Source organism: Carettochelys insculpta, chromosome 6 (genome assembly GCF_033958435.1).
Source record: "Carettochelys insculpta isolate YL-2023 chromosome 6, ASM3395843v1, whole genome shotgun sequence".
NCBI classification, from domain to species: Eukaryota; Metazoa; Chordata; order Testudines; family Carettochelyidae; genus Carettochelys; species Carettochelys insculpta.
The window spans coordinates 25,470,393-25,496,257 of record NC_134142.1 but is presented as its reverse complement, the minus strand read 5'-3'; the positions used below and the strand labels follow the sequence as shown (position 1 = coordinate 25,496,257).

Here is a 25,865-nt window from a genome sequence, read left to right as displayed (position 1 = left end):
GAAGGAGCACAGATTTTCCAAGATCTGTCTAGTTGGATAGGATTTCCTGGGGATCCTAGAACTGTGCATACATAAGAAGCTATGCATCTCTGAGGTCTGTTATTCCTTCCTTCTCAAGGAACGAACGCTGAGTTGGCCACATGGACTTCCGTAAGTTCTTTTAGTATTTTCCACATTTGTCACTGGAAGAGAAGCATCTGATCCCCATGTATTTTCACTTCTGAATTCCAGGCTGAAGGCTTGTTAGCTCTGAGAATAGCTAGGAGCTGGCATACCATCACCCAACAAAGCCAGAAAGGTACAGGAATCCGAGATGTGCCATCTCTGTCTTGGAGCAGTTGCCATCATGCTCTGCAGTAGGACCCTCCATTGCAATTAATTTGGGAGATATTTTCCAAGATGTGGGTTGCTTTTAACAACTGTATTTTCACCTAACAGAAAACATCTGAACAAGCTGCCTGCAGTTCCTCATCCATACAGCAAAGTAATGACGACACTGGTTACTACTTGTTTCATTCCATTTGAAAAATTATTGTTGCATGAGGCTTTTTTAATGTACAGTTGGCATAAACAAAATGAAACCAAACCCACTTATTCAGGGCTGAACTAGGATGGAGAAACAGCTCAGTGGTTTCAGCATTAGCCTGCTGAAACCTAGCATTGTAAGTTCAACCCTTAAGGGGGTAATTTGGGGCAGGCAAACAAACTTTTAAAAAAAAAAGTCTGCCAGGGATGGTAATAGGCAGGCCAGGGGATTGATTAGACTCAGTGACCTCCTGAGGTAGCCCCTTCCAGCTCTATGAGATGTGTCTTTCTCCCTATATTCACTTGGGGGAGAGGGATAGGTCAGTGCTTTGAAAAGTAGCCTGTTAAACCCAGGGTTGTGAGGCCAATCCTTCAGGGGGCCATTTAAAATCTGGGGCAAAACTGCTTTTTTTAAATAAAAAAAAAGGGACAGTGCTTGGTCCAGGCAGGAGGCTGGACTAGATGTCCTCCTGAGGTCCCTTCCAGCTCTATGAGATGTGTATCTCCATACATTATATTATCATCATCATCTGTGGCTGAACACCACCCCTGGATCTGATCACATCAGACTTTGCCCAACTTTGGTCACAGCTCTACTGAGGACCATCAGTATCAGTGCCCATCAGCAATGGCCCTTGTGTACGCTGTAGCTGAGTACCGTGCACCAGTATGGGCCAGAAACAGTCACACAAACTTGTTGAAGTCCAGCTGAACATTGCAATGAAGCACATCTCCAGAACCTTCAAGTCTACCACAACACCTTGGCTGGCCATGCTGTTGCACATTGCTTCCCAAACCACTCACCAGGATACAACAACACTCCAGGAGGTCCAGCGGATGGAAGAAAACTGATGCCTCCAATCCACCAGGACCTTAATAATGTCCCTAACCACTAACGCCATGCAAGCCTTTTTGGACCCACATACTTAACCTTCAACAATATGACTTCAATCCTGATGAAGCTTGAAAAGTAGATTGCGATTTACAAGAGGTCACAAACAAACTGATCTGATGTAAAAGCTGCCTGGCTTTTATCTACCATGAAACTTATGGGCAATTTTAAAGGGGACGACTCTCTTCCACAGTGCCTCCTGCTGGTCACACCAGCAATTAGCTCAGACACTCCACAGGGAACCTGCTTTCCATAGAATCATAGGGCTGGAAGGGACCTCAAGAGGTCATTGAGTCCAGCCCCCTGCTTCAAGCAGGATCAACCCCCACCAAGTTATCCCAGCCAGGACCTTGTCATGCTGGGACTTAAAAACCTCAAGGGATAGAGAATCCACCACCTCTCTAGGCAACTTGCCACTGGTGAATCCATGTTGGCTACTTTTGATCACTTTCCCCTCTTCCAAGTGCTCCAAAATGGATTTGTTGAGGATCCCCTCCATATTACTTTTGGCCAGCATCTTGCCCATTGTTGCTTTGCTCTCTGCCCTCTGTCTCTGGACCCATGCGTAGCTCCCAGGAGTGCAGCATCCCTTTCAGTGCACTGACCATTAATCTAGTCTCTCACTCCCTTTTGGAGGCATTAGTAGTCCTCAGTCTCACTTCAGCCAATGGGACCACTGCAGCCAAGGTCTAGTCCATCAGCCTCTGGTACAAGCAGCTGCCTGTAAAGCCTTGCTCCATAGTGGCTAGTTGTAGTGCAAGGAGGAGTGAGGGAGGACCCAGGCTCAACCCCACTTCTTTGGGTCCTGACCAACCCAAATAGCCTTGTCCTTCCCTCCTTTCTACTGCCTCTTATTCCCTGGGCCACTTCTCCATGACCCCTTGCACCTTCTTGGCCCTAACGTAAAGGCCTAGAGTCTAGCCAATACCAGGCCAGAGGCCTGCTCCCCTCCCAAGCTTGCCCAGCACTGTTTCAACAAAGATGCTTCTCGCAGGGAGCAAATCCTACACCCTCCCCAATCAGGACTCAACTACCTACTGCTCTGCTGAATAGCTCCTTATAAACTGAGCCACTCTGGTAAGCCACCCTCTGATTAGCTCCCTATAAGCCCTCTCCTGGTTGGCTGGGGCTCCAGGCAGGCCCCCTCCAGCCTACTTTAACCCTTTCTGGCTGGAGTGGAGCAGCCACCCCACTACAGAAATCGTAAAGCACAATTGCGCAGCCTTGGCAACTGGAGATACTGGCTGCATAAATGGAAAATAAAATTCTTCCATGTGTGACTGTGGCCACCCAGAACAAACCACGGAGGATGTAACAACTCAATGCCCAAATCATACCGATAAATCCCACCATTCCTGATGTAATTAGCTAGCTTAACCACCTAAATATAAAATTATAGTTGTTACCCTACATCTACATCAGTGATCCAAAAAGAATTATAAAAGCTGTGTGTTCCAGTAAATGAGCTTCTTCACCTCCCACCCTAAGCAGACACTCTTACACTGCGTGGCATATGTTATGTTGTTACAGATCACTGTTATGCAAGGGAAGTCTTATTTGCACAGTTCAGCGAGCACATCTTTTGGTGTATTTCTTGTTATAGAAAAACTGATACATAATTCAGGTTGGAAAAATTAGATTTTTATTGGTAAATGTCAGTAAACTTCAATTTCTGTCCATACAGAAGTGCCAAAAATTTCCATTGACTAATACAGGTTGCACCTCTCTGGTCTGGCACCCAGGGGTCCTCAGTAGTCCTGAATAAGAGGCTGCTGGGGGACGCCAATGCTCTGGTCCTGCTGGGGCCACAGGAACTGCTGGAGCCGCCATGCGCTTCTCTCACCGGGGGTGTGGGGGCGCGAATACACGAGCAGGAGACATTCAACATGCAGCTCTAGGAGGAGCTGCATTTAAAGACTCCAAGAGCCCCATGTGGCTCCAGAGCCATTTGCCACATGGTGAGTAGTGACCGTACTGGACACAGCAGCATTAGAGTTTAAGGAAAATTATTTTGTATACTATGACCATATACTGAGAATCTGTGTGTTTAAAGGTTAAGCTTTAACTTTTTGCATCTCATGTCACCATACCCTCCTGCAGCTACGAACATTTAAATTGACAGCCATCAGAATGACAAAAATATTGATTTTTTTCCAAACACATCATTACATAAAATCACTAAGCCATTTTTTTAAAAGACTTACACTTCAATCGCTATATTTTTCTCTTGCAAACACATTAACTAACCCCCATACCATGCAATAGACAATGCAATTAATATGTGGGGGGGATAACATATTGGCTACATCTACACTAGCCCCAAACTTCGAAATGGCCATTCAAATGGCCATTTCAAAGTTTACTAATAAAGCGCTGAAATGCATATTCAGCGCCACATTAGCATGCGGGCGGCTGCGGCGCTTCGAAATTGACGCAGCTCGCCGCCACACGGCTCGTTCAGACGGGGCTCCTTTTCGAAAGGACCCTGCCTATTTCAAAGTCCCCTTATTCCCATGAGCAGATAGGAATAAGGGGACTTCGAAGTAGGTGGGGTCCTTTCAAAAAGGAGCCCTGTTGGACGAGCCGCGCAGCAATGAGCCGCGTCAATTTCAAAGTGCCGCGGCCGCCCGCATGCTAATGAAGCGCTGAATATGCATTTCAGCACTTCATTAGTAAACTTTGAAATGGCCATTTGCATGGCCATTTCAAAGTTTTGGGCTAGTGTAGACATGGCCATTATACCCTTCTTTCAGCTGTGGGGGTTGGGAAGGGAACGCCATTCATTGTTGGTGCACATTTCCATATATGTTTTGTCACTGTATGAGCTGATAAGAGAATAATACTGCTATGATAATTGCAAGGAATTTTATCCGCCACATGTGCTCCTCAGGCATGGTGTTTGGAAAGTCCTCCTTTGGAGGTAGCAATTTATGTGAAGCAAAAAGACAAAAATTCTGCAAAACTCTGGCCTCTGTACTGCCTGAAGATATGCAGAAGCATAAGAATGACAGCTATAAATGTGGAAGACAACACACCACATCTGTACCTCAATCAGCTATGTGGAATCCCTGCCATGGTACACACTGGCATTCATTAGAGCTATGCTGATTTGGACAGCTAGAAGTCTGTCCCAGTATGTTGTGCAAGAATTTGCCAAGACATAGAGCACAAAATATGCAACCAGAAGGGATTTTGCTACAACAGAGTTGTGGACATGGCTGACACATGCAGCTCCACTGGCACTGAGCACTCTGGTCACAAACACAGTGGTAAGAAAAAGCATTTCTGCAGCATAATGAACCATTTCAACATGCTGGATTGCTCTTTCATTGAATCCTGTGTCAGAGCACCTGGGCTGGATTTCTGACTGATGAGCAAGGGCCAAATCTTGTCCTTTTTCTTTAAAAATCAAAACAGACATTAACAAACCTTTTTTCAAATTCCTACTTCTTTTCACAACACTCAATCAATAGCTCCGCAAGTGCTTCACCAGGGAGGTCAGTATCATTATCCTCACTTTATAGATGTAATACTTTCTTCTTAAAGACACAAGATATCATGGGAGTTTCACTACTGTATATTCCACTTTCTTTATCTAGACCCTCATTCAGCAGTGCTCTTAAGCAGTTTCTTAACATAAATGGAACTACTCATGGGTTTAAGTTAATGGAACTTCAGCTCCTGCTTAAAGTTAAGTGGCTAAATGTGTTGCTGAATTGACCTCAGGGTGATGCTTAAAGAAGAAATCTGTTTATCATGAGCATTGCAAAACTGCCTTTCTAGCATCTTTTTAGAGTCTTCTTATGTCTTTTCATTTTTTATGTAGACCACTAAAATCCCAGAGGATCCCTGTGGTATTTTGGTATAAATGAGCAACTGCTGTGTTGGCAAATCACAGAATAAAATTCATCCTGTGCCTCAGCCTCAATGGTGTGTTTTTATAAAAATGGCCTCACCTCAGTAAACAAAAGAAATATAATGCTCAGGAAATAAAAGACTGACAGCATGGCTTAGAGAGATCAGACAATGTGAGAAGGCAGGGCCTAAAGATCCACAAGCATTTGTGTCAACGTTTTTAATTCTCCCTTTTATTTATTCCTGTGTTGGGGTTTTCAGTCCGGCTACTAACACTGGAGAAATATCTACTGGATATAAAAGTTTACATCATTTAGCTCATGTCTTTTGAATGAAAACCACATGAACATTGAGGTACCAAGAAAATTCAGGTCTCATTCAATTTTGAGTACTATAAAAACACTATTAGTGTGGGCCAATTGTCCATCAATCCACTGAATTTTTTAAAAAAATAACATTTTCAAAAGTAGCCACTGGGTTAAATTCACATAAAAAGACTGCAGGTGGACTGGCAATAAAACCTGAATATGTCAACTCCAAGTCCTGTGGCTTATCCATTAGACCAGGGATGACCAATGAGGTAGAGACCAAGAGCCAAAACAGTCGCAGAAAGAGTGCAAAGAGCCAAGTATTATATATTTATTTTATCTATCTGTATAAAGATCTATATACACGCACACCTGTATTGGCTGTTCTATTGTGCATCTATGAAGACTTCGGCACTACGTTAGGCTAATTCTCCCCCGTGGTAATTTCAACGTGCCAGACTTCAAAGTGCTGGCATGCATTTTACTCCAAAATTTTGAGGAGTAAAGGCACTTCAGAGTAGCGTGGGTACTTTCAAGTACCCGTGGCTACACACATCAGCACTTCAAAGGTGCCACAGGGGAGTGGGGGGGGGGAGGATTAGGCTAATGAAGTTCTCCATATTCAGCGCAGCACTCATCAGTAATCTCCCATCACCCTGATTACCATGCCCCTTTCAAAGCTGGGAGCAAACGTAGACATAGCCTTTGAGTTTAAGGTGCTTCAGAGCTTCCCCCCACCCGCTCTAACCAAATGCATCCACCCCTCCCCAGAGCCAGGCACGTCCCCCTCCCTCCTTCCCCCACTGTAATCCAATGCCTGGGTCTCAATGGAGCTGCCATTCTCCCTCTAGACTCTAGGGCACATGCACAGAGAGTCTATGAGCAGTCCAGGTGCATGGCTGCAAACTAGCGAGAGCTGCATTTCTTTGAGCAAAGAAACACACGCAGCTCAAGAGCCATGAGTCGGCCACCCCGGCATCAGACCATGTTCCCACTAAACCAAAATGTGATCATTTAAAAATAAACAGTTCAGAATGGTGCCCTTCCCTAATCTGGATTATGCTATTTCACAATGCTGGATAAACACCCATAATACTGACATCTGAAAATTAGCTGCTGATTATGCATCACTTTTCATTTTTATTACATGATCACTGTATTCAGAGCTGCCATAATGAGCTAAGTGCTGTCATAAATCTTCTTGCTATGCTATGCAGTAACCTTTGTTACTGCAACCCTTTCTTTGCATATTAAGCATTGTTATGATGTTAATTTACATTACAAAAGTAATGGGGAGGGGACGATGGAGAGGTGAGGGGGTGCATTGTGGCATGGAGCCCCACAGGGAGGCATGCGGGGGGGGTGTCAGGGGCAAAGTGTGGCGGGGAGACCCCGCAGGGAGGGAGGCGGGGGGGTTAGGGATGCACTGTGGCTTTTAAAGAGGTATCAAAATCTGAAATAAGAACCCCGTTTTTAGCCACAAAATGGAAGAAAATTGATGCAAACCAGTTGTGCTTCTAAAACCTAATTAGCAGTTAGCCATTTATTCATGCAACTGGAAGCTTCTGTAGGTCTGATGTATGAGATGGCATGTTGGCATTTGCCTTTATGGGGGTCATGGATGAAAATTTGGTTTTAAATGACAAAGGCACAACAGCAAGAGAATTCTGAGTTAAGAGTACCAGACATCTCTCTTGTCCACACATATGCATAGCTCTCGTTGGCATTATCAATAGTGACACATGTATATGGAGAAAAGAAAACCCCTCTCATTAAGTGCTGTAATGCATATGTTCTGACAGGATCTCCCATGTGCACTATTCAGTAATAGTTTGGTATTGAAGTGGGAGTTAAAAATAGCATGGCAGCTTATCTAAAAACTCCTGTGTTTATGGGTTGTCTGGATTTTAATATAAACTTATCACACTGTAGTGTGGATAACTATATTTAACAGCAAAAATTACAACACATCTTGGGCTTTATACAAACAATATGACATACCAAATATTGCCATCAAAATATTATTATTAGCTCATATTGCTGATTTAAAAAGAAAGGTGGGGGGTGCTTGGCCCTGCCAAGAGGGCATGGGACTGGACTAGATGACCTCCTGAGGTCCTTTCTATTTCTATGAGATGTGCATCTCCATATAAAAGTATTGCTGGTAGTACACATAAAATGCCCATAGAGGGGAAGTGTAGGACTAGACCTAATGGGTCAGAATCTTGTTCCCACCATGGTGGTGCACAACTGCTGGTAAGCTGGTATAACTAGCTACCTTGAGATTTCATATGGAGAATCCCTGGACAGCAGATACTGTAGTTGCAACCTCACCTTTGGTGGAGGAAAAAACAGAGTACTTGAAGGTGCTATCCTTGGCTGTGAGAAATGGCTCTTTGGACCACAGACAGACAGGCAGGCTGGCTAAGTTACAGCAGTCTTCAGGCCAGGCCCAGACCACATCAGTCAATGGCTAGTTCCCACCTGTGGACACCAAAATGTTTAAAAGGTACCATGACCACTATCTGCTCTAGTGCTGCACAAAATTAGGCCAGGTCAGAGTCTGACCTCATAACCCCAATGACTGCAGGGGTCAGTGTAAAAAAACCAGCAACCTTGTGCCTCTAGGTTTTCTTGCTTCTACATATGCGCCTGGCTCCTGACACGGCCCCGCACAAGCCAATGATAAAAAATGGTAAATATAACATGGCCGTACGAATGGTAAATATTACAAGTGATTACTGAATGCTCACACTTTTCTGACTACACAGACTGGTGCTATGGCCCTCAGCTAACACCTGCTTTGCAACCTGCAGCATTACTCCCATTTGTTCCTTTTGGGACTCAAGTTACACTCCGGGCCCCCATTTCTGCCTTGAGTCTGAGCCCCCACCTCCCGCCTAGAGCCCGTACCCCGTCCTCCCGCACTTCACCCCTAGCCCCGGGGCCCCCCCTTCACCCCACACCCCCATTTCTGGCCCTGCACTCCCGGGTGGAGCCTCATTTCCTCCCCAGCGCCGGGGGGTGGGGACAAGACGGTGGTCGGTGCTGTGCCGGGCGGGCCCCTCCTGTACGCGGAGCCATGCGGTGGCCGGGCGGGCTTTCAGCCCAGGCCAGGGGAACTGCTCCAGCCCCGAGCCCGGCCTCTCCTCCCCGCCCCGCCCCGCCCCGCCCCGCCGGGCTCGGCTCTGCCCAAGTGACTTCCCTGCGCGCTTCCTTCCCTGCGGCTGCTCCTGGCTCTGCCCCGAGCCGGGGCGGTGCTTCTGCCTGCGGGCCCGGCCCCAGCCCCGGCCCCAGGGACTCGTCAGCAACCGAGAGCGCCACTCGGCAGCTCCAGCCTCGGCGGCCGGGCACTTACCTCCGGCGGGCCGCCGGCCTCAGGTGCGCCGCTCCCGGCCCCTGGCGGGGGCGCGGGTTGCACAGCCCGCCCAGGGGAGGGGCGCGGCCAGATTGCCCGCCGCACGCAGCCGCGCGCCCAGCATGGCACGTGGCGAGGCGCGGGCGCCGGGTGTTGACGAGGCCTGGCTGGGGTGGCGGCCCTCACTGCAGGCGCTGCTGCTGCTCCTGGCCGGGCTAGACCAGGTGCGCCTGCACCCGCAGTGCCTGGACTTCAAGCCGCCCTTCCGGCCACCGCAGCCGCTCGCTTTCTGCGTGCAGTACTCGGACTTCGGCTGCTGCGATGCGGGGCACGACCGGGCGCTGCTGGAGCGCTACCACAGCGTCCTCGGCCGCCTGGCCCCGCCGGTCTACGCCGCCTGCGCCAGCCACCTGCAGGACCTGCTCTGCCAGGTGATGGTGCGCTCCCTCCGACCCAGTCCTCCCAGGCCCCCGCCACACTGCGCCCCGGACCCCCTGCATCCCGCCCCATGGGGCCTCCCCCACCTCACTGTGCCCCCTGACCCCCTGCATTCCTCCCCGCAGGGCCTCCCCCACCTCACTGTGCCCCCTGACCCCCTGCATCCTGCCCCATGGGGCCTCCCCCACCTCACTGTGCACCCAGACCCTCTGCATCCCTCCCCGCAGGGCCTCCCCCGCCTCACTGTGCACCCAGACAACCTGCATCCCTCCCCGCAGGGCCTCCCCCGCCTCACTGTGTGCACCCAGATCCCCTACATCCGGCCCCATGGGGCCTTCCCTGCCTCACTGTGTCCCCTGACCACCTACATCCCGCCCCATGGGGCCTCCCCCACCTCACTGTGCACCCCTGACCCCCTGCGTCCCTCCCCACAGGGCCTCCCCTGTCTCACTGTGCACCCAGAGCCCCTGCATTCCACCCCATGGGGCCTCCCCCGCCTCACTGTGCCTCTGATCCCCTGCAACCCTCCCCGCAGGGCATCCTCTGCCTCACTGTGCCCCAGACCCCCTGCATCCTGCCCCATGGGGCCTCCCCCCTGCCTCACTGTGCCCCCTGACCCCCTGCCCCATGGGGCCTCCCCCTCCTCACTGTGCCCCCAACCCCCTGCATCCCGCCATGAGGGGCATTCCCCACCACAGTGCGCCTCCTGACCCCCTGCATCCCTCCCTATGGGGCCTCACCACTACACTGCGCCCCAACCCCTTGCATCCCTCCCTGTGGGCCCTGCTCTGGTAGGTCACATTGCAACCCTAGTCGGTCCCCCCCATGCCTCGGTGCTACTCCTCTTTCTCTCTGGGCCTGCTCTGTCCTGTCATACTGCACCCCCAGTCCCTTGGCTACCCTTCTGTAATGTGACTCTGAACTCTTGTTTCTTCCTCTCCCCACAGGGCTTGCCCTGCTAGGTCAGACTGATTTCCAGGCCTCCCTGCCACCCCTCTGCACAGGGCCTGCTCTGCCAGGTCACTATGTCCCCTCCCCTCTGCTTTCTGCCATGTAAAAGCAAGAACGCTGTGTCTTTCTGTCCCATCCTACCTTCCTCCTCCTTGTTGGGCCCTGTTCTGCAAGACTGAGGAAATCTGAGATCTGACCCCTCTGCTGTAGACTCAGCTTCTAGATGGGGGGCTGCCTCCTTTGCTGGCACGGTCTGTACCTAACTTCACACTGCGCTAGTGAACAGGAGGGGTTACATGTACTTAGGGCTTCGTGAGTTGGGAGCTCTGTGGATGGGGTTGTCAGATGATTGCTCCACCTAGAAGTACTAAAGGGGTTGAGGGCTGCTGCCTTTAATCGTTTGCTGGTTTGTGTGTTAAGATGAGTTAGAATTTTGAGAGAATTCCACCCTTGCCCTTCCTTGTAAACAATTCCACTGTCAAAATCATGGATTCATTACCAAGCCAGGAAATAGCTTCTGCTCAAATTCTTGGACTCCTAATTTTGCAAGTGTCAAGCAAGTAATTGCAATCTGGATAATGGGACATCCATGTAGCAACAGCTCAAAATCAGCTAATTAGCACACTCAGGAACAGCCTGCACAATGCAGTCATGTCATGTCACGTGCCAAATTTTTCTACAAAGGAGGAGGTTGACAACATATCAGAAGATTGTCATTGTTTCCAATTATGCACGGTGGTATGCTGGGACTTCAGATGTGTGAATATCTTACAACATATAGTGCAGTTTTGTAGGCCCCATTTCTATTTGGGGACCCAGACTTTAACCATCCCTGGCAATCTAGCCCACACAGTGCAGATCCAGGAGAGATTGCACAGACAGGAAAACAAAATTACACTTGGATGCCTTGGGCCACTGTTGAACCAGACAGCTTCACTGCAGTGAGTTACAGCAGCCTTGGGGTTGCTCCAATTTAGCCAGGTTCTAACAGCCTCAACAGAGCATAATGGCAGCAAGTATCAGGTCAGGGTGGGGATCTGTTTCAGAAGCTGCTAAGCCAGCTATATGCCAGCAGAAAAGTCTCCTACGCTGGACGATCCTCTTGGGCCAGACACAACAGCTGCATAACCAGAAACCGTTGTCTACATGACATGAAACAATCACCCGTATTTTCAGATTCTGCCTTGTGAATCTTCACATACCTCGCATTCACAGCCAAAAGCCATAATTGACTCCATCTGAAAGCTATGGAATAGATTTTGCTGTTCTGGAGTTACTCTGTTCACACTTATGCAGAGCAGTGTAGTCTTAGTAGGCCAGAGAATCCACCCATTAGCCTTTTGAAGTGCTCTGGAGTATGCTTAGACCTGGCCATGAACCAAAATTCCCTTTCATGACAACTTTTGAAGTTTTGCATTTTTTGTTTGGGTCCACATTGAAATGAAAAAAAACTTTCAAATGTGTTTGTGGAGTGGAATTTTATGGAATCCTCATTCTGTGGTGGAAACATGTTTTTGATTTTCATACCCCGCTTTTGTGATGTCTCTGAAGCTGTCTACATCTGTGTAACCCTTACATCTACTTAAGCCTTATCAGTCACCCCTGAGTTACCTCTGAGCCTGAGGGCTTGTCTACGCTATGAAACTAAGTTGACATACAGCCCCTGCAGTAAGTAATTACTTGCATTTTTATTGTGCATATTGTATTCGTGTTTGTAGTGAGCACCCTCACCAATAACACTTGCACTGATTTAGTTGTCATTGTGGGGCCACAACTGCATGAGCACCATTGCCCCAGGGCTGATAGCAGGGGTTGGGTAGTCAGCATTGGTTGCCAATAGGTGATGTAATATATGAAGATAAACCTATCTCATACAGCTGGAAGTGACCTTCAGAGGTCATTGAGGCCAGTCCCCTGTGCTGAGTGCAGGACCTATCACCATCCCTGACAGATTTTTTTTTTTTTAGTCCATTTGCCCCAGCTCCCTAAATGGGCCCCTTAAGACCTGGGTTTACAAGGCCAGTGCTCTAACCATTGAGTTATCCCTCTGCTCTGAAGCCAGTGCTCAGCAACTTTTATCACCTCATGGCACATTTCAGCACTTTTATAATTTCAATGTATACCCGATGCATATGATGCAATCCCCTCTCCCAGAGCCAGGCACCCCTAGCCTCCCCACCCCCACAACCCAATCCCCTTTCTCCAGAACCAGGCACCCCCCAGATTTCGCTGTAACCCAGTCCCCCACCCCTTCTTCAGAGACAGGCATCCCCAGCCCCTTCCCCCTGCTTTAACTTGATGCTGCCAACTTCCTGGAGCCAGCCCCACTTCCCCACTGCCGCCACTACTGCTGCCACGTGCTTCTCCCAACAGGCGGTGGGGTACATGCACAGAGTGGCAGACAGCACTCACGGTGTGCAGCTGTGAGGCACACTAAGCAACATTTTGCAGCACACCAGCGTGCCGCTCCACACCAGTTGCAGAACACTGATGGGAACAATGCAGTGTCTACCTGGACACTTTGTCAGCCTAACTTAATTGACTTAATATATCCCTCTGTAAGAAATGCAGATATTAAGTCAATGTACTGGGCCACTTTCATCAGTGGTAGCAACAGTGTACACTCATCCCTCGTTAAACGAGTACTTTACTAACGAGTACTTGCTTAAACAAGGGACATGTCTACTTACCTTAGTTCACTCTACGAGTGAATTCCCCCTGCTAATAGAAGGCTAATCCCCTCCCCATGGCTCCAACCTGCACTAGTCTGACCCCCCACCAGCCCCAACCTGCTGCAGCCTGACACAACCCCCTGCCACTGGCCCTGCAGCCCCAACCTGCAGCACCCTGATCCCCACCCCTCGCTGGTCCCACAGCAGCTTGACCCCTGCCACCAGCCCCGCTGCCCCAACTTGCAGCAGCCTTAACCCCCGTGCCAGCCCGTAGACTAGCCCTGTGGCAGCCTGTCCCCCACCTCTGCCAGCACACAGCAGCCTAACCAGCTCCCCCACCCCGCTGGCCCTGTGCCAGCCTGACACCCCCCTGCCACTGGTCCGGCAGACCGGCCCCACAGTAGTCTTACCCCCTCCGTCGCCCCAGCAGACTGGCCCCGTGGCAGCCTGGCTCCCACCTCCCCTCCCTGCCAGCCCGGTAGACCTAATTCACCGCAGGCTGAACCCCTTCCCCCTCGCTAGGCTACACACCTAACCTTCAGCAGCCTGAACCCCCCACCCACCCCACAGATCCAACCCGCCACCAGGTTTTAACCCTTCCTCCCACTCATGGGCCCCAAACTGCACCCAACCTTTAACCTTTTCCAACCCCCAAACCGAAGATTCACTTTCTTTTCAAAAGCAGTGCCACTTGCTGCCACTCCTTCCCTGAGATCTAGGAACCAATCAGAGACTTACATATATTTTAATGAGAATCTAGTTTTTGCCTACAAGCACGAAGGTGGGAACCAGTTGTGCTTGTAGAGCGAGGGATGAGTGTGCAGTAGATGCTTACAGAGTTATGTCAGTGTAAGGTGCTTTATATTGTCCTAACTCTTAGATAGACCAGGATTGAGATTGCTTAAGACTGATGGTCCGAGGCAATTACCTGCATGTGCTGTTATTGGCTGAATTCTGGCTGGCCCTATCTGCTGGTGAGGCTCCATCCCGGAAGTCTCAAGGCAGGTATATGGAGTCCTAAGTGAAGCAGTCTCTCCAATCTGTTCAGTAAACTACCTGGCTGGAATGCTTTCCTTGCCTATAGCTTCAGCGGACTGCCTTTCTCCTCTCCAGCCATGCCTGTTTCCATACTAACCAGCCCCAACTCCAGCTGTCTCTCTCCTGCCTCAGCTGGCCACTTTTGGCAATCCTGGAGCTTGGAAGCTACTCTTCAGGAAACTTAGTCAAAATCAGTATGTCTTTGTGAAGTATTCAGGCTTAGACAGCCTGTTTTGGCCAAAGAAAATGAGTTTGAAATGTTTTTGACCAGCTCTAGGTATTATTTTACGTACCTCAGAAATGGCATCTTTAACAGCTGCCAGCAGTGATAGCTCTGCCCTTAGAAACATAAATGAACAGATCCACATTAGGCATGACGCGATATACCCCTGCTTGCAATCATTCATTATATAGGTAATTTATACCTTTATAACTGAATGAATAAATCATTCTATGTGAATTACACCATGCATTTAGGTGATCTTTTGCTCACCCAATCATGATTTCCCTCAAATGTATTCATTATTCAAATTATTTTGACAAATGTCTGTTCCATGTTTTTATTCTAACACTGATTGTGAATATTCTAAATGTGAGAGGCTTTTTCCCTTGGCTGTGGTTTGTTATGTGGTATTATTTCTTTTCCAAATACAGAATAGAATCCTTCTGATTTGCTTAGAGCTATGTTGCCTGTGAAGTGCTAACTGGAGTGAAATCTAGTTAGAAGTATGGGACAAAGATGAACACACACACAGGGAGTAGATCATTTGAATAAGATGCCATTTTTTTTTCCTATAAACTGGTGGACTTTAATACATTTAACCATTACAGATAAATGACTGCTAATCAAAACTGGTAGTTTTGCAATCTAAATTAATGTCTCCCAAAAAGCAAAAGACTTAAATATACTGGACTTTAAGCCACTCTTGCAACCTCCAGTTTAACCCTCCAACAAAACCTGACAACTGCCTTAGCTTAGGCCCTGATTGAGGAAAGTATTTATGCATGCGGGTAATCCCGTTGTTTTCAGAATATTCACGCTTAAAGTTACGCAGGCTTGCTGAATTAGGGCCTGAGCCCCAAGGTCACCAGGTTGTAGAATTGCCCCAGCAGCATCTCTCTTTTTCCTGAACACACCCCTTGCCTTTTGGGCCAGGGTGCAGTGAGGAGCAAAGCCTCACAGTTACTTCATGCCATTCAAAGATTTGACACTACAGGTGAAATTTTCAAGAGGCCAGTTAAGGCTGCTTTAGTGCTACAAAGCAGCCAGGAAGGATATGAGGAAATGACAAGCTATATACAGTGTAAATAATTACATGTTTATGTACATACTGGTGAAAAATTTAGTAAAAAGATGGAAGGCAAAGGCTTTGATCCCACTAAATGGCAACCTCCTAAATACATAGGTGTATCATTTTGAAATATACGAGATTGTTCTTCCTAGGTTGAAATTGATAAGAAATATCAAAGGTTAATTGGAAAGTAGAACTGTTCTCAGAACCTGCAGGAGAACTGCCAATCTCATACCATAGGTAAATCATTTATGGATTTGAGAGGCCATCCTCATTTTAACCGTTGCAATAAATACCATTCCTTAGATCAGCGTTTTCCAAACTAATTTTGCCATGGAACACTTCTGAGCTTGGAATGTGTTAACAGAACACATATGTGCTGGTCGGGGGGGAATGGAGTGGGAGTTGCTGCATGTAATGCTCAAAAGTTGGTTTAAAAGAGGTTTTTTTAGATGCCTTTTATTTTACAAAGAACAAAATAATGGGAGAACATCATCTGAATGAACTACTGCCCTTCTGATAGCAGGAGGGTTAGCAACCCTGTATTTAAATATAAAAATTAAGCACAAACCGTAAACAAAACATCAATATAACATTTGAAAGAAGCATGGTTAGTGTAGTTCATCTGTCCAAAAATAGAATGGATAGTTCAATACAGGACTGTCCTTCCTAAAAGTTTAAAAAACATATTTGTGAAAAAGTTATGCAAAACAAATTAGGTGTGGAAAAATATGTTTAAATTTTGTGTTTTTTAAATTTGTTATTTTTACCGAAAACTACTGGAAAATAAAAATAAATAACATTTGACAACTTCTTTAATGAGAAGAGTGTTTTTGCATCTTTTGATCATAATTCCACTGAGTGACGGAGAGATAGCTGTGATAGTCTGTATTATATCAAAACAAGAAAGCAATCCTGTAGCACTTTAAAGACTAACAAAATAATTTATTAGGTGATGAGCTTTCGTGGGACAGGCCCACTTCTTCAGATCATAACCATACCAGAACAGGTGCAATATATAAAGCACAGAGGTCAACCTTGATAATTTTTGGACCTCTGTGCTTTATATATTGAATCTGTTCTGGTATGGCTATGATTGAAGAAGTGGGTCTTTCCCACAAAAGCTCATCACCTAATAAACAATTTTGTTAGTCTTTAAAGTGCTACAGGACTGCTTTTTTGTTTTGATAATTCCACTTTATGTTAGGAACGATGCTGGAGAGTTGGATCCTCATTAAGTGCAGCGTCATATGATTTCTCTGAACATGATTCGTGGAAGCAATCTAAATCAACTTAGTTTCAGCGCACATTGCATAACAACTACTATACTATTATGAATGTGTTATTAATATGCCTACAATCAAACTACTATTCAAATACCTTAGTATATGACACATTTCATATTTATAATTTTAAAAGGAAAAACATCGCTAGAATCAAAATTTTTTCATGGAACACCTGTTTACATTGTATTGAAAATGAGTGTTCCATGAAATACAGTTTGGGAAACGTTGCTTTAGATAAAGATTTTTACTAACTCCATAAGTTAGCTGCCTACATAACTGAGGCATATATAGCAAATTCAGCCAAATATTTAAATTATTAATAGTGTTACTTTTAATTCTTACCACAGCATTGGTCTGCCTAGTCTGTCCACTAGCTTCTGTGGATTCTGGATCAAGACCCATAAGTGTTCAATTAAAAAACTTGAATAAAACAGTAAGGCATGTAATTTATAGAAGAGAATTTAGGTGTGCAAGTCATGGTGTGTTCTGGATTGAGTCAGTCAATGTTACAACAAACGTGAATGCAATAAATAACCATAGAAGTTGGATGCACCAGTTAATTCACAAGAAAATAATTTCAAGATAAGGCTTCATGTATTTGGGATTCGGAATTGGACGGTCTTCCAACTTTTAGCACTGGTAAATACTACAGATGGCTCAGGACAGTATTTGACTCATCATTAGTCTTCTGAACATCACTTCCAGTGTGATGTTTTTATGTATGTACAAATGGCACCACAGATGTGATATGACTTGGAACTTTTAAAAATATCTGGATTTCTACATTCAATGCTCCCCCCAGTGGTCATAGTGACAGTCTAAATTTCTATATTCAATGCTTTTGCAACTGTGTACAGACTGCCTTCTTGTGCAAACAACACCACAGTCTCAGCCGTGCTTAATGCAATGGTGTCCAGAGTCTCAAAAATAACTCTGACAAAGTAGGTGCTGCAGTCATGAATAAGTCGGACTATGAACAGGAGGCAGTTAGATAACTCTCCAACACCACGTTATACAGAACTCTTTCCTCTGATCCCACTTTACAAATCCAAAAGAAACTAAACCATCTTCTCAAGGAACTCCCAGCCTCTACTTGGGACCAAATTCACACAGACACACTTTCTGAGTCCTGACCTGGATTATTCTGTTTGCTCCCAAAAATCCATAAGCCTGGAAACCCTGGATACCCTGTAATTTCTAGTATTGGCACCTTTACTACTGGACTATCCAGCACTGTAGACTTCCTCCTCAAACCCTACACCACCAGCACTCCTAGCTGTCGCCGAAATACCACTGACTTCCTGAGGAAATTACAAAGCATTGGAAACCTTCCAGACAATGCCATCCTTGCCAGCATGGATGTAGAGGCTCTGTACCCCAATATTCCATATGAAGATGGACTACAAGCAATTAGGAACACTATCCCTGATGTTATTGTGGTAAATCTGGTGGCTGACCTATGTAACTTAGTTCTCACCCACAATTATTTCCAATTTGGGGACAATTTACACCTCCAGGTCAGCGGCACTGCTGTAGCCACCCGCATGGTCCCACAGTATGCTAACATTTTTATGGCTGACTTAAATCAATGTTTCCTCAGCTCTCGTCCCCTATTACCTCTCCTTTACTTATGCCACATCAATGACATCTTTATCATTTGGACCCATGCTAAAGAGACTCCTGGAGAATTCCACACAGATTTTAACAACTTGCACTGCACCGTCAGCCTTGACCATTCCACAAGAGAGATCCATTTTCTGGACACCACAGTACAAATCACTGATGGCCAGATCAATACCACTGTCTAATGGAAACCCACTGACTGCCACACTTAACCTACATGCCTCCAGTTTCCATCCAGCACACACCACATGATCCATTGTTTAGATACAATTGCGTCTGCTCTGATCCAGCTGACCAAAACCAAAAACTATCAAGTATTCGTAAAACGTAATAACCCACCAGGAGAAGTAAAAAAGCAGGATGACAGGTCCAGACGAACGCTTAGAAACCAACTACTTCATGATAGGCCCAAGAACGCCTATAAAAGAACACCACTTGTCGTTACCTATAGCCCCCAGCTCAAACCCTGGCAGTGCCTCATCAACAACCTATGCTGGAACATGTTGCTATACTCTGAGAGGCTCTGGGTAAGCAGCCTGTTCTACCCTACAGACAATCACCTAACCTTAGCAAAATTCTCAATAGCAACCACAGGCCATACCACAGTAATACTAATCCTAATCCTGGAACATTTCCTTGCAACAAACCCTGTTGCCAAGTTTGTCCACATATTTCTTTTGGAGATACCATCACTGGACCTAAACGTGTTAATTACAGTGTCAGGGTCTCATTCTCCTGTACCTCAATCAATATTATACATGCCATCATGTGCCAACAATGCTCCTCTGCTATGTATGTTGGACAAACTGGACAATCACTTCGCCAAAGAATGAATGGACACAAAGTAGACATTAGGAACCTGAATATGCATAAGTCTGTCAGTGAGTGTTTCAGAGGAGTGGGTCTTACGGTTAAAGACCTGAGAATATGCATTTTACAACAGAGACTTTAACAGCAGATTACGAAGGGAAACATGCGAACTGCAATTACCTCACACATTACAAAGACATCTTCTCTATCTTTGATATCTGTAGTGATCTCAGGCAGGACACTTAGTAGTCCGCTCCCCTCCTCTGCTCCCCTTCCCCCCCCGCACCGGGCTTTCAGTCCTGTGTATCTGATTTGTCAGTTTTTATTTCAATTTTCTTTTTGGATCTCTGTGTTATAAAACCATCAGTGCTGTAATGGAAGTGGCATATTTCCAGGTCTGAAGAAGTGGGTCTGCCCCACAAAAGCTCACCACCTAATAAATTATTTTGTTAGTCTCTAAAGTGCTATATTACTGCTTGTTTGTTTTGTTAGACTACAGACTAACACAGCTACCTCTCTGTTACTACATAGTATCTTCTGTTATTAATGCTGATTTAATACAAAAGGTCAAACACCATAACAAAGGAATTAGACGTTTATGCTTCTATGAAATTTTTTTCCTGTATTGAAACCAAAATATTGGTGTATAGTGCATATGGAGTGCAAGATGACTGCCTGGTTTGAGTTATTCTGTCAGAGGACCATATGTATTACAGCATTTAATGAGTAGGTTTTCTCTTCCATATGTGTGTGAATTTTAGCTATGTGTGTGTGGCCAATACGAATGCTTTGATAGCGTTCACTTGGAATTTTCTTGCTGTTTTGTATTTAAAGATTGATTTTTTTCACTAAGACCAAATGCTCAGTCATGACCATAACAGACACTTCACGATATATGCTACCTCATTTGCTATACCTTGCACACTTTTATATTTACAGAAGTGAGTTAGTGTGGAGTCACCAAATCTATGTAAGCAGTTTGGGTATTTTGTCTCATTTAATTTCCTTTTTATCACATTAATTGCACTTCATTTGAAGGCCAGTCAGCATAATAACCTTCATTTTTCAGTAAAGAGATTGACATAATAAAGCTTATTGTACACTAACAAGTTCTGTTACATTGTCTCTTCTGTTATTATGTGAGATACCAGAACTTATTATGAAACTAAAATGTTGTGTGTATTGTGCATATTTACTGGTTAATTTAAATACTGGTATCTTGGATGTTTTCTCTTTTCATCATTGACTTAATTAGTGTGTGTTTTAAAATTAATCTAATTTTGCTTCGGAGAAGTGTGGCCCTAAAATTAAATTGCAGGATTTATTCAGGAGAATTGATTTCTCTTCCCAGCATTTCCCATTCACCTGCTTGGTAATATGTGACAAATGATTCATCCGCTCTTTGTCACAATTTATCTGTCTCATGATAATAAAAATCCTTATCAACAAAGGCTCATCACATAGTTTATAGAACACTTCAGTATATTTGGCTGGAAGGTGCATTAGAAGTGGAAAGTGTATTATTACTTGACAAGAACAAAGCACCAAAAAACCAAGAGAACTGAGTATTATTGATCTAAGTAAGAGAGACCATTTCCTGGATTTGATTGACTTTTTATGTCAAGAAAATGTGTTTGTGACAGATAACCTTTATATGATTTTGATTCAGTTCTTAGGTAGGGCAGCTTTATAAACTGCTGTTTACTTAGAATCACAGAATCATAGAAGAGTAGGACTGGAAGGGACCTCGAGAGGCCATCGAGTCCAGCCCCCTGCCCTCATGGCAGGACCAAGCATTTTCTAGACCATCCCTGAAAGCCATCTATCTAACCTCTTCTTAAATATCTCCAATGATGGAGATTCTACCACCTCCCTTGGCAATTCATTCCAGTGTTTGATCACCCTGACAGTTAGGAACTTTTTCCTAATGTCCAACCTGAACCTCCCCTGCTGCAATTTCAGTCCATTGCCTCTTGTTCTATCCTCAGAGGCAAGGAAGAACAAGTTCCCTCCCTCTGCCTTATGACACCCTTTTAGATACCTGAAAACTGCTATCATGTCCCCCCTCAATCTTCTCTTTTCCAAACTAAACAAGCCCAGTTCTTTCAGCCTTTCTTCATAGGTCATGCTCTCTAGACCTTTGATCATTCTCATTGCTCTCCTCTGGACCCTCTCCAATTTCTCCACATCCTTCCTGAACTGCGGTGCCCAGAACTGGACACAATACTCCAGCTGAGGCCTAACCAGCGCAGAGTAGAGCGGGAGAATGAATTTTCGTGTCTTGTTCACAACACACCTGTTAATGCATCCTAGAATCATGTTTTCTTTTTTTGCAACAGCATCACACTGTTGATTCATATTTAGCTTGTGGTCCACTATAACCCCTAGATCCCTTTCTGCTGGACTCATTCCTAGGCAGTCCTTTCCCATTCTGTACGTGTGACACTGATTGTTCCTTCCTAAGTGGAGCACTTTGCATTTGTCCTTATTAAACTTCATCCTGCTTACCTCAGCCCATTTCTCCAGTTTATCCAGATATTGTATTGCAGTAGCTACAAAAGGCTCCAATTTAGATTGGAACTCTTTCATGATAGGCACTGTAAAATTTCATAGCATGAACAGTTTCTACCTGGAGAGTTTACAATCTAGTTTAATGCTCTCAGGGTGCATTTGCACTCACTAGTTAGGTAGTTGCATATTTAAATGCAGTTAATTCTTACAAAGCTGTGGCCCTCACTCTGGCTGGGTCTACACTTGCCCCCAGCTTTGAAGGAGGCATGTTAATCAGGGTGATGGGCGATTACTAATGAAGTGCCGAGGCTACACGCATGCCAGTACTTTGAAGTTTGATGCTTTGAAGTTGCCGCGGGGGCGAATTAACCTAATGAAGTGCTACATATTCACTGCAGCACTTCGTTAGTCATCTCCCATCACCCTGATTAACATATCCCCTTCAAAGCTGGGGGCAAGTGTAGACAAGCCCTCTCTGTTGCTGTTACAGCAGTGCCTGCCTTTATCTGTTTAAGAAGAACAGAAGCTATAGAAAGCTTTGACTCGGTTCTTCTGTCAGTGTGGAAATTTTGGAACCTGATTTTTCCAGTTTTCCAGTTAGAGGTGTAACGTTGTTACTTCATTGCACTTGCTCTAGCTTTAAACCGGATTAAAGCAATGGTGATGCTCTGTCTGTGAGTAGAAGATCTTGTAACACAAAACTTCATATTACCTTCTGTTGGGGCATTGGTGTGATGTACACTAAGCATACCCTTGAGCCTGGGTCCAGTTATTATGTACTGGCACTCAGGCTTGAGTACTTGAATCCATGTTTGAGAATGCACATTGAAACCTGGCTCCCACACTTTGAACTTAAGGTTATTACTTTGATTGTTGGGATGAATCATTTTTAGAGGCATGAGATCTTTACATATGTAAATGTATTTGCACAGTGAGTCATATGCATGTTGTTGTGATAAGGTGAAGTTTGGTGACATTTTTTCAGCCACATCTCGAAGTGACTGAGGTTTCCTTTTCTTTCTGTAGGAATGCTCTCCTTATGCTGCTCACTTGTATGATGCTGAGGATCCTTCCACTCCTGTGCGGACAGTGGCAGGACTTTGCCAAGAATACTGTGAGCAGGTCTGGCAAAAATGCAGGTCCATGTTTCAGTATCTCTCTGTGGACAAAGAATTATTGGCCCTGGAAAACAATATGGCAAAGTTCTGCCGCTATTTGTCACTTGATGATGTGGACTATTGTTTCCCTCGACTACTAGCAAATGAGAATCTTAATCAAAACCTTGGGTTAGTGACTGCTGACTCAGAGGGCTGTTTCCAGTTATGCTTATTAGAGGTAGCTAATGGTCTGCGGAATCCTGTTGCTATGGTGCATGCAAATGATGGGACTCACAGATTCTTCATTGCCGAACAAGTTGGTTTAGTTTGGACCTATCTCCCAGATCGGTCAAGGCTGGAAAAGCCATTTCTGAACATTAGCAAAGCTGTACTTACCTCACCTTGGGAAGGAGATGAGAGAGGTTTTCTAGGTATTGTCTTCCATCCTAAATTCAAATTTAATGGTAAAGTGTATGTCTACTATTCAGTTGAAGTTCATTATGAAGAGAGAATCCGAATTAGTGAGTTCAGAATTTCTCCTGATGACATGAATACTTTGGACCATAGTTCTGAAAGGTATTGTATCCACATTTATCTGTCAAGTTTATGTAAGATTTCAAAGACAATTTTATGAGTTTTTAAATGCCTGCTAGCAGAATAAATAGGATTTATTTGACTTAATATGGCTCTTTCCTTCTAATTTATTAAGGTTAGTTCTAATCTATTTATGCTGTAACTTTAAATGGGAAGAGGATATTAATTCATTATTGAGATTTTATTTTATTGTACAAAGATCAGAAACTTCCAAGTCCTTTTACAGAGTATATATGTAGCTGTTTCATTTTGCACAGGTGATTAAGGCATAAAAGATAAATGTTCAGTGTGGGTGAATTACAATTGTTCTGAAATAAAACATTTGAATTCCCTGAATATTTAACTGCAATGTTGCCTGAAGTTTTTTGCATTTACTTTTCTTGGTCTGACTGCTGCATAGGAAAGAAAAAAGGAGAGAGCAAAATCTTGATCACATATTCAAGAATACTTCTCCCCTGTATGAGTCAAATTCATCCGTAATGGAATGTCAATGTAAATGACATCGTCAATGTTACACCAAAGATTCATTTGGCCCAATATATTTAGCTGATTGAGGAATTCCCCTGGTATTGAATATACAAGTAAACATTAGGGCTCTCAAAGCAAACAAAAAATTATTTGTGATTAATGGTGCAATTTACAAAATTGTGATTAAAAATTTTGTTGTGATTAACCATCTTTAATAAGTAATAGCATACGATTTATTAAAATATTTTTGATGTTTCTCAATATGATTATTTCAATGACAACATAGAATTAAAAGTGTACACTGGTCACTTTCTATTTGATTACAAATACTTGCACTGTAAAAAACAAAAGAAACAGTCTTTTTCGATTCACCTAATACCAGTATTGCCGTACAATCTCTTTATCTTGAAATTTGAACTTACAGATTTAGAATTGTGTGTAAAAAATTGGAAAACTTTAGAGCCTACAATTCTACTCTGTTCTACAATTTGTTCAGCCAATGACTCAAACAAGTTTGGTTACAATTTGCAGGAGATAAGGCTACCTGCTTCTGGTTTGCAATGTCATCTGAACGTGAGAGCATGTATTCTCATGGCACTGTTGTAGCTGGCTCTGATGAGTTGGATCACAGGGGCCCCATTGGGGTTGTCCCTGGTGCGCTGCTCAAGTCATTGAGGCCATCTTCCTGTCCTCTGGGAATCTCCATCACCCTGTCCTGTTAGGTCAGATCCTCTGGTCTTTCCAAGATGCAGAGCATCACACATGTTGAACCAGTTCAGTTCCTGGAGGACTCAGCACTAATGGCTCAACCCCCAGAAACCCAACCCCCAAAAGGGAACAAAACAGGGTAGAGCTAAATTTTTCACACAGAATAAGACAGATTTATTTGGTGTTCATCAGTGAAAGAGGTGGTTGCTTCTGATCCCCCACCCCAGTAACAATTATTTGCAGTCTATAATAAACCAGTGTATTTTATTTACACTTTATAACAAACACTTGATTTAAGTGAGTGCAAGTGAAAACAGACAGATCAGAGTAAGTTTCCAAGCAAAAATAAACACGCCAGCTAATCATAATAAATTAAGAAACTTGTTACATACAGTTGTTTTAATAATCTCTTTCACACGATAAGCAGCCTCCTTGTTTGGGCCACATTCTTCTCCATGTTCAATCTTAGATATTTCCAGTAGTTATCTTGGATGATAAGTAAAGGGGCTACTGTCCTTATTTTGGCAAGGTTTCCACTGATTTCACTGTGAATATTATCCGGAGATGGATATTCAGGCTTCGTTCCCGGTGAGCAGTTCCATTAGCGTTAAGAGTGTGAGAATGCTTGTTTTGCCTTAGGTTTACTAATAACTCAGTTTGTATTTCTATCCTGTAGAATTCCTTTGCTTTGGGAGGAGCTCAACAGAAAGCAGGTTTCTACTGCTTACAATATACTTCTTCACTTTTCTGGTTGGGGAGTATGTTTGGTACAGCTCTTCCATCCTAGAGGTGATGAAATGATACCCATTCATCTGCTTACAGTGCATTGTAGGATCTTTCAAAAGGAGCGGAAAAAACATAAATGCAAGACAGTATAATTTATTATCCGATCAATTATTTTTATAGATATTAAAGATTGTCAACTTGAAATAGAAAGTTTTTTAAAATAAGTAAAATACATTTCATGTGCTACATGCGCCCCTGAATCTCACTGCCAAATTTTGTATTTTTAATCATGTTTTCTTCTACTTGTTTGCTATACTTAAAGTGATGTCAAATGCACAAAGTAAGCAATGCAAAAAAGATTTCTAAAATTTCTTTCAGTTACAGTTACGGTAAGTGTTTTTTGGGACAATAATCGGAATAAACAGTCTTGACAGAGTGAATATGTTAAGGATGTCCCTTTTAAAAATCATATACATTTGTGGTACAGTAATTTACAGATTCCGGGAATAGCGGAAATATGTATCTGTAATTCTTAATAATATACACCTCAAACATACAATTTTATTGTTTAATATTTGTAAAGCTGTTGCTCTGAAAGACCTTGTCAGAACTGTAGCCATGCTTTGCTAGGCACTCAGCAAATGCACAAGTAAACCTCAGCCTTGTACCTTCTAGATTTCAGTCTGATTGAAAAAGAGAAGCAACAAATATGT

The 25,865-nt window shown here is 44.4% G+C and overlaps 1 protein-coding gene and 1 long non-coding RNA gene across 2 annotated transcripts in view; one reads left to right on the top strand and one right to left on the bottom strand.

Moving 5' to 3' along the window:
- The first annotated feature begins 8,822 nt into the window (after window positions 1–8,822).
- Window positions 8,823–25,865, top strand: part of HHIPL1 (HHIP like 1) — a 31,328-nt gene continuing 14,285 nt past the window's right edge. The window contains exons 1-2 of the mRNA XM_074996537.1: window positions 8,823–9,369; window positions 22,586–23,232. Coding sequence (XP_074852638.1) covers window positions 9,061–9,369; window positions 22,586–23,232 — 956 coding nt within the window. The 5' untranslated portion in view covers window positions 8,823–9,060. The remainder of the gene's footprint in view (window positions 9,370–22,585; window positions 23,233–25,865) is intronic.
- Window positions 23,951–25,865, bottom strand: part of LOC142014260 (uncharacterized) — a 34,312-nt gene continuing 32,397 nt past the window's right edge. The window contains exon 3 of the long non-coding RNA XR_012645901.1: window positions 23,951–25,261. This is a non-coding gene — a long non-coding RNA (uncharacterized LOC142014260). The remainder of the gene's footprint in view (window positions 25,262–25,865) is intronic.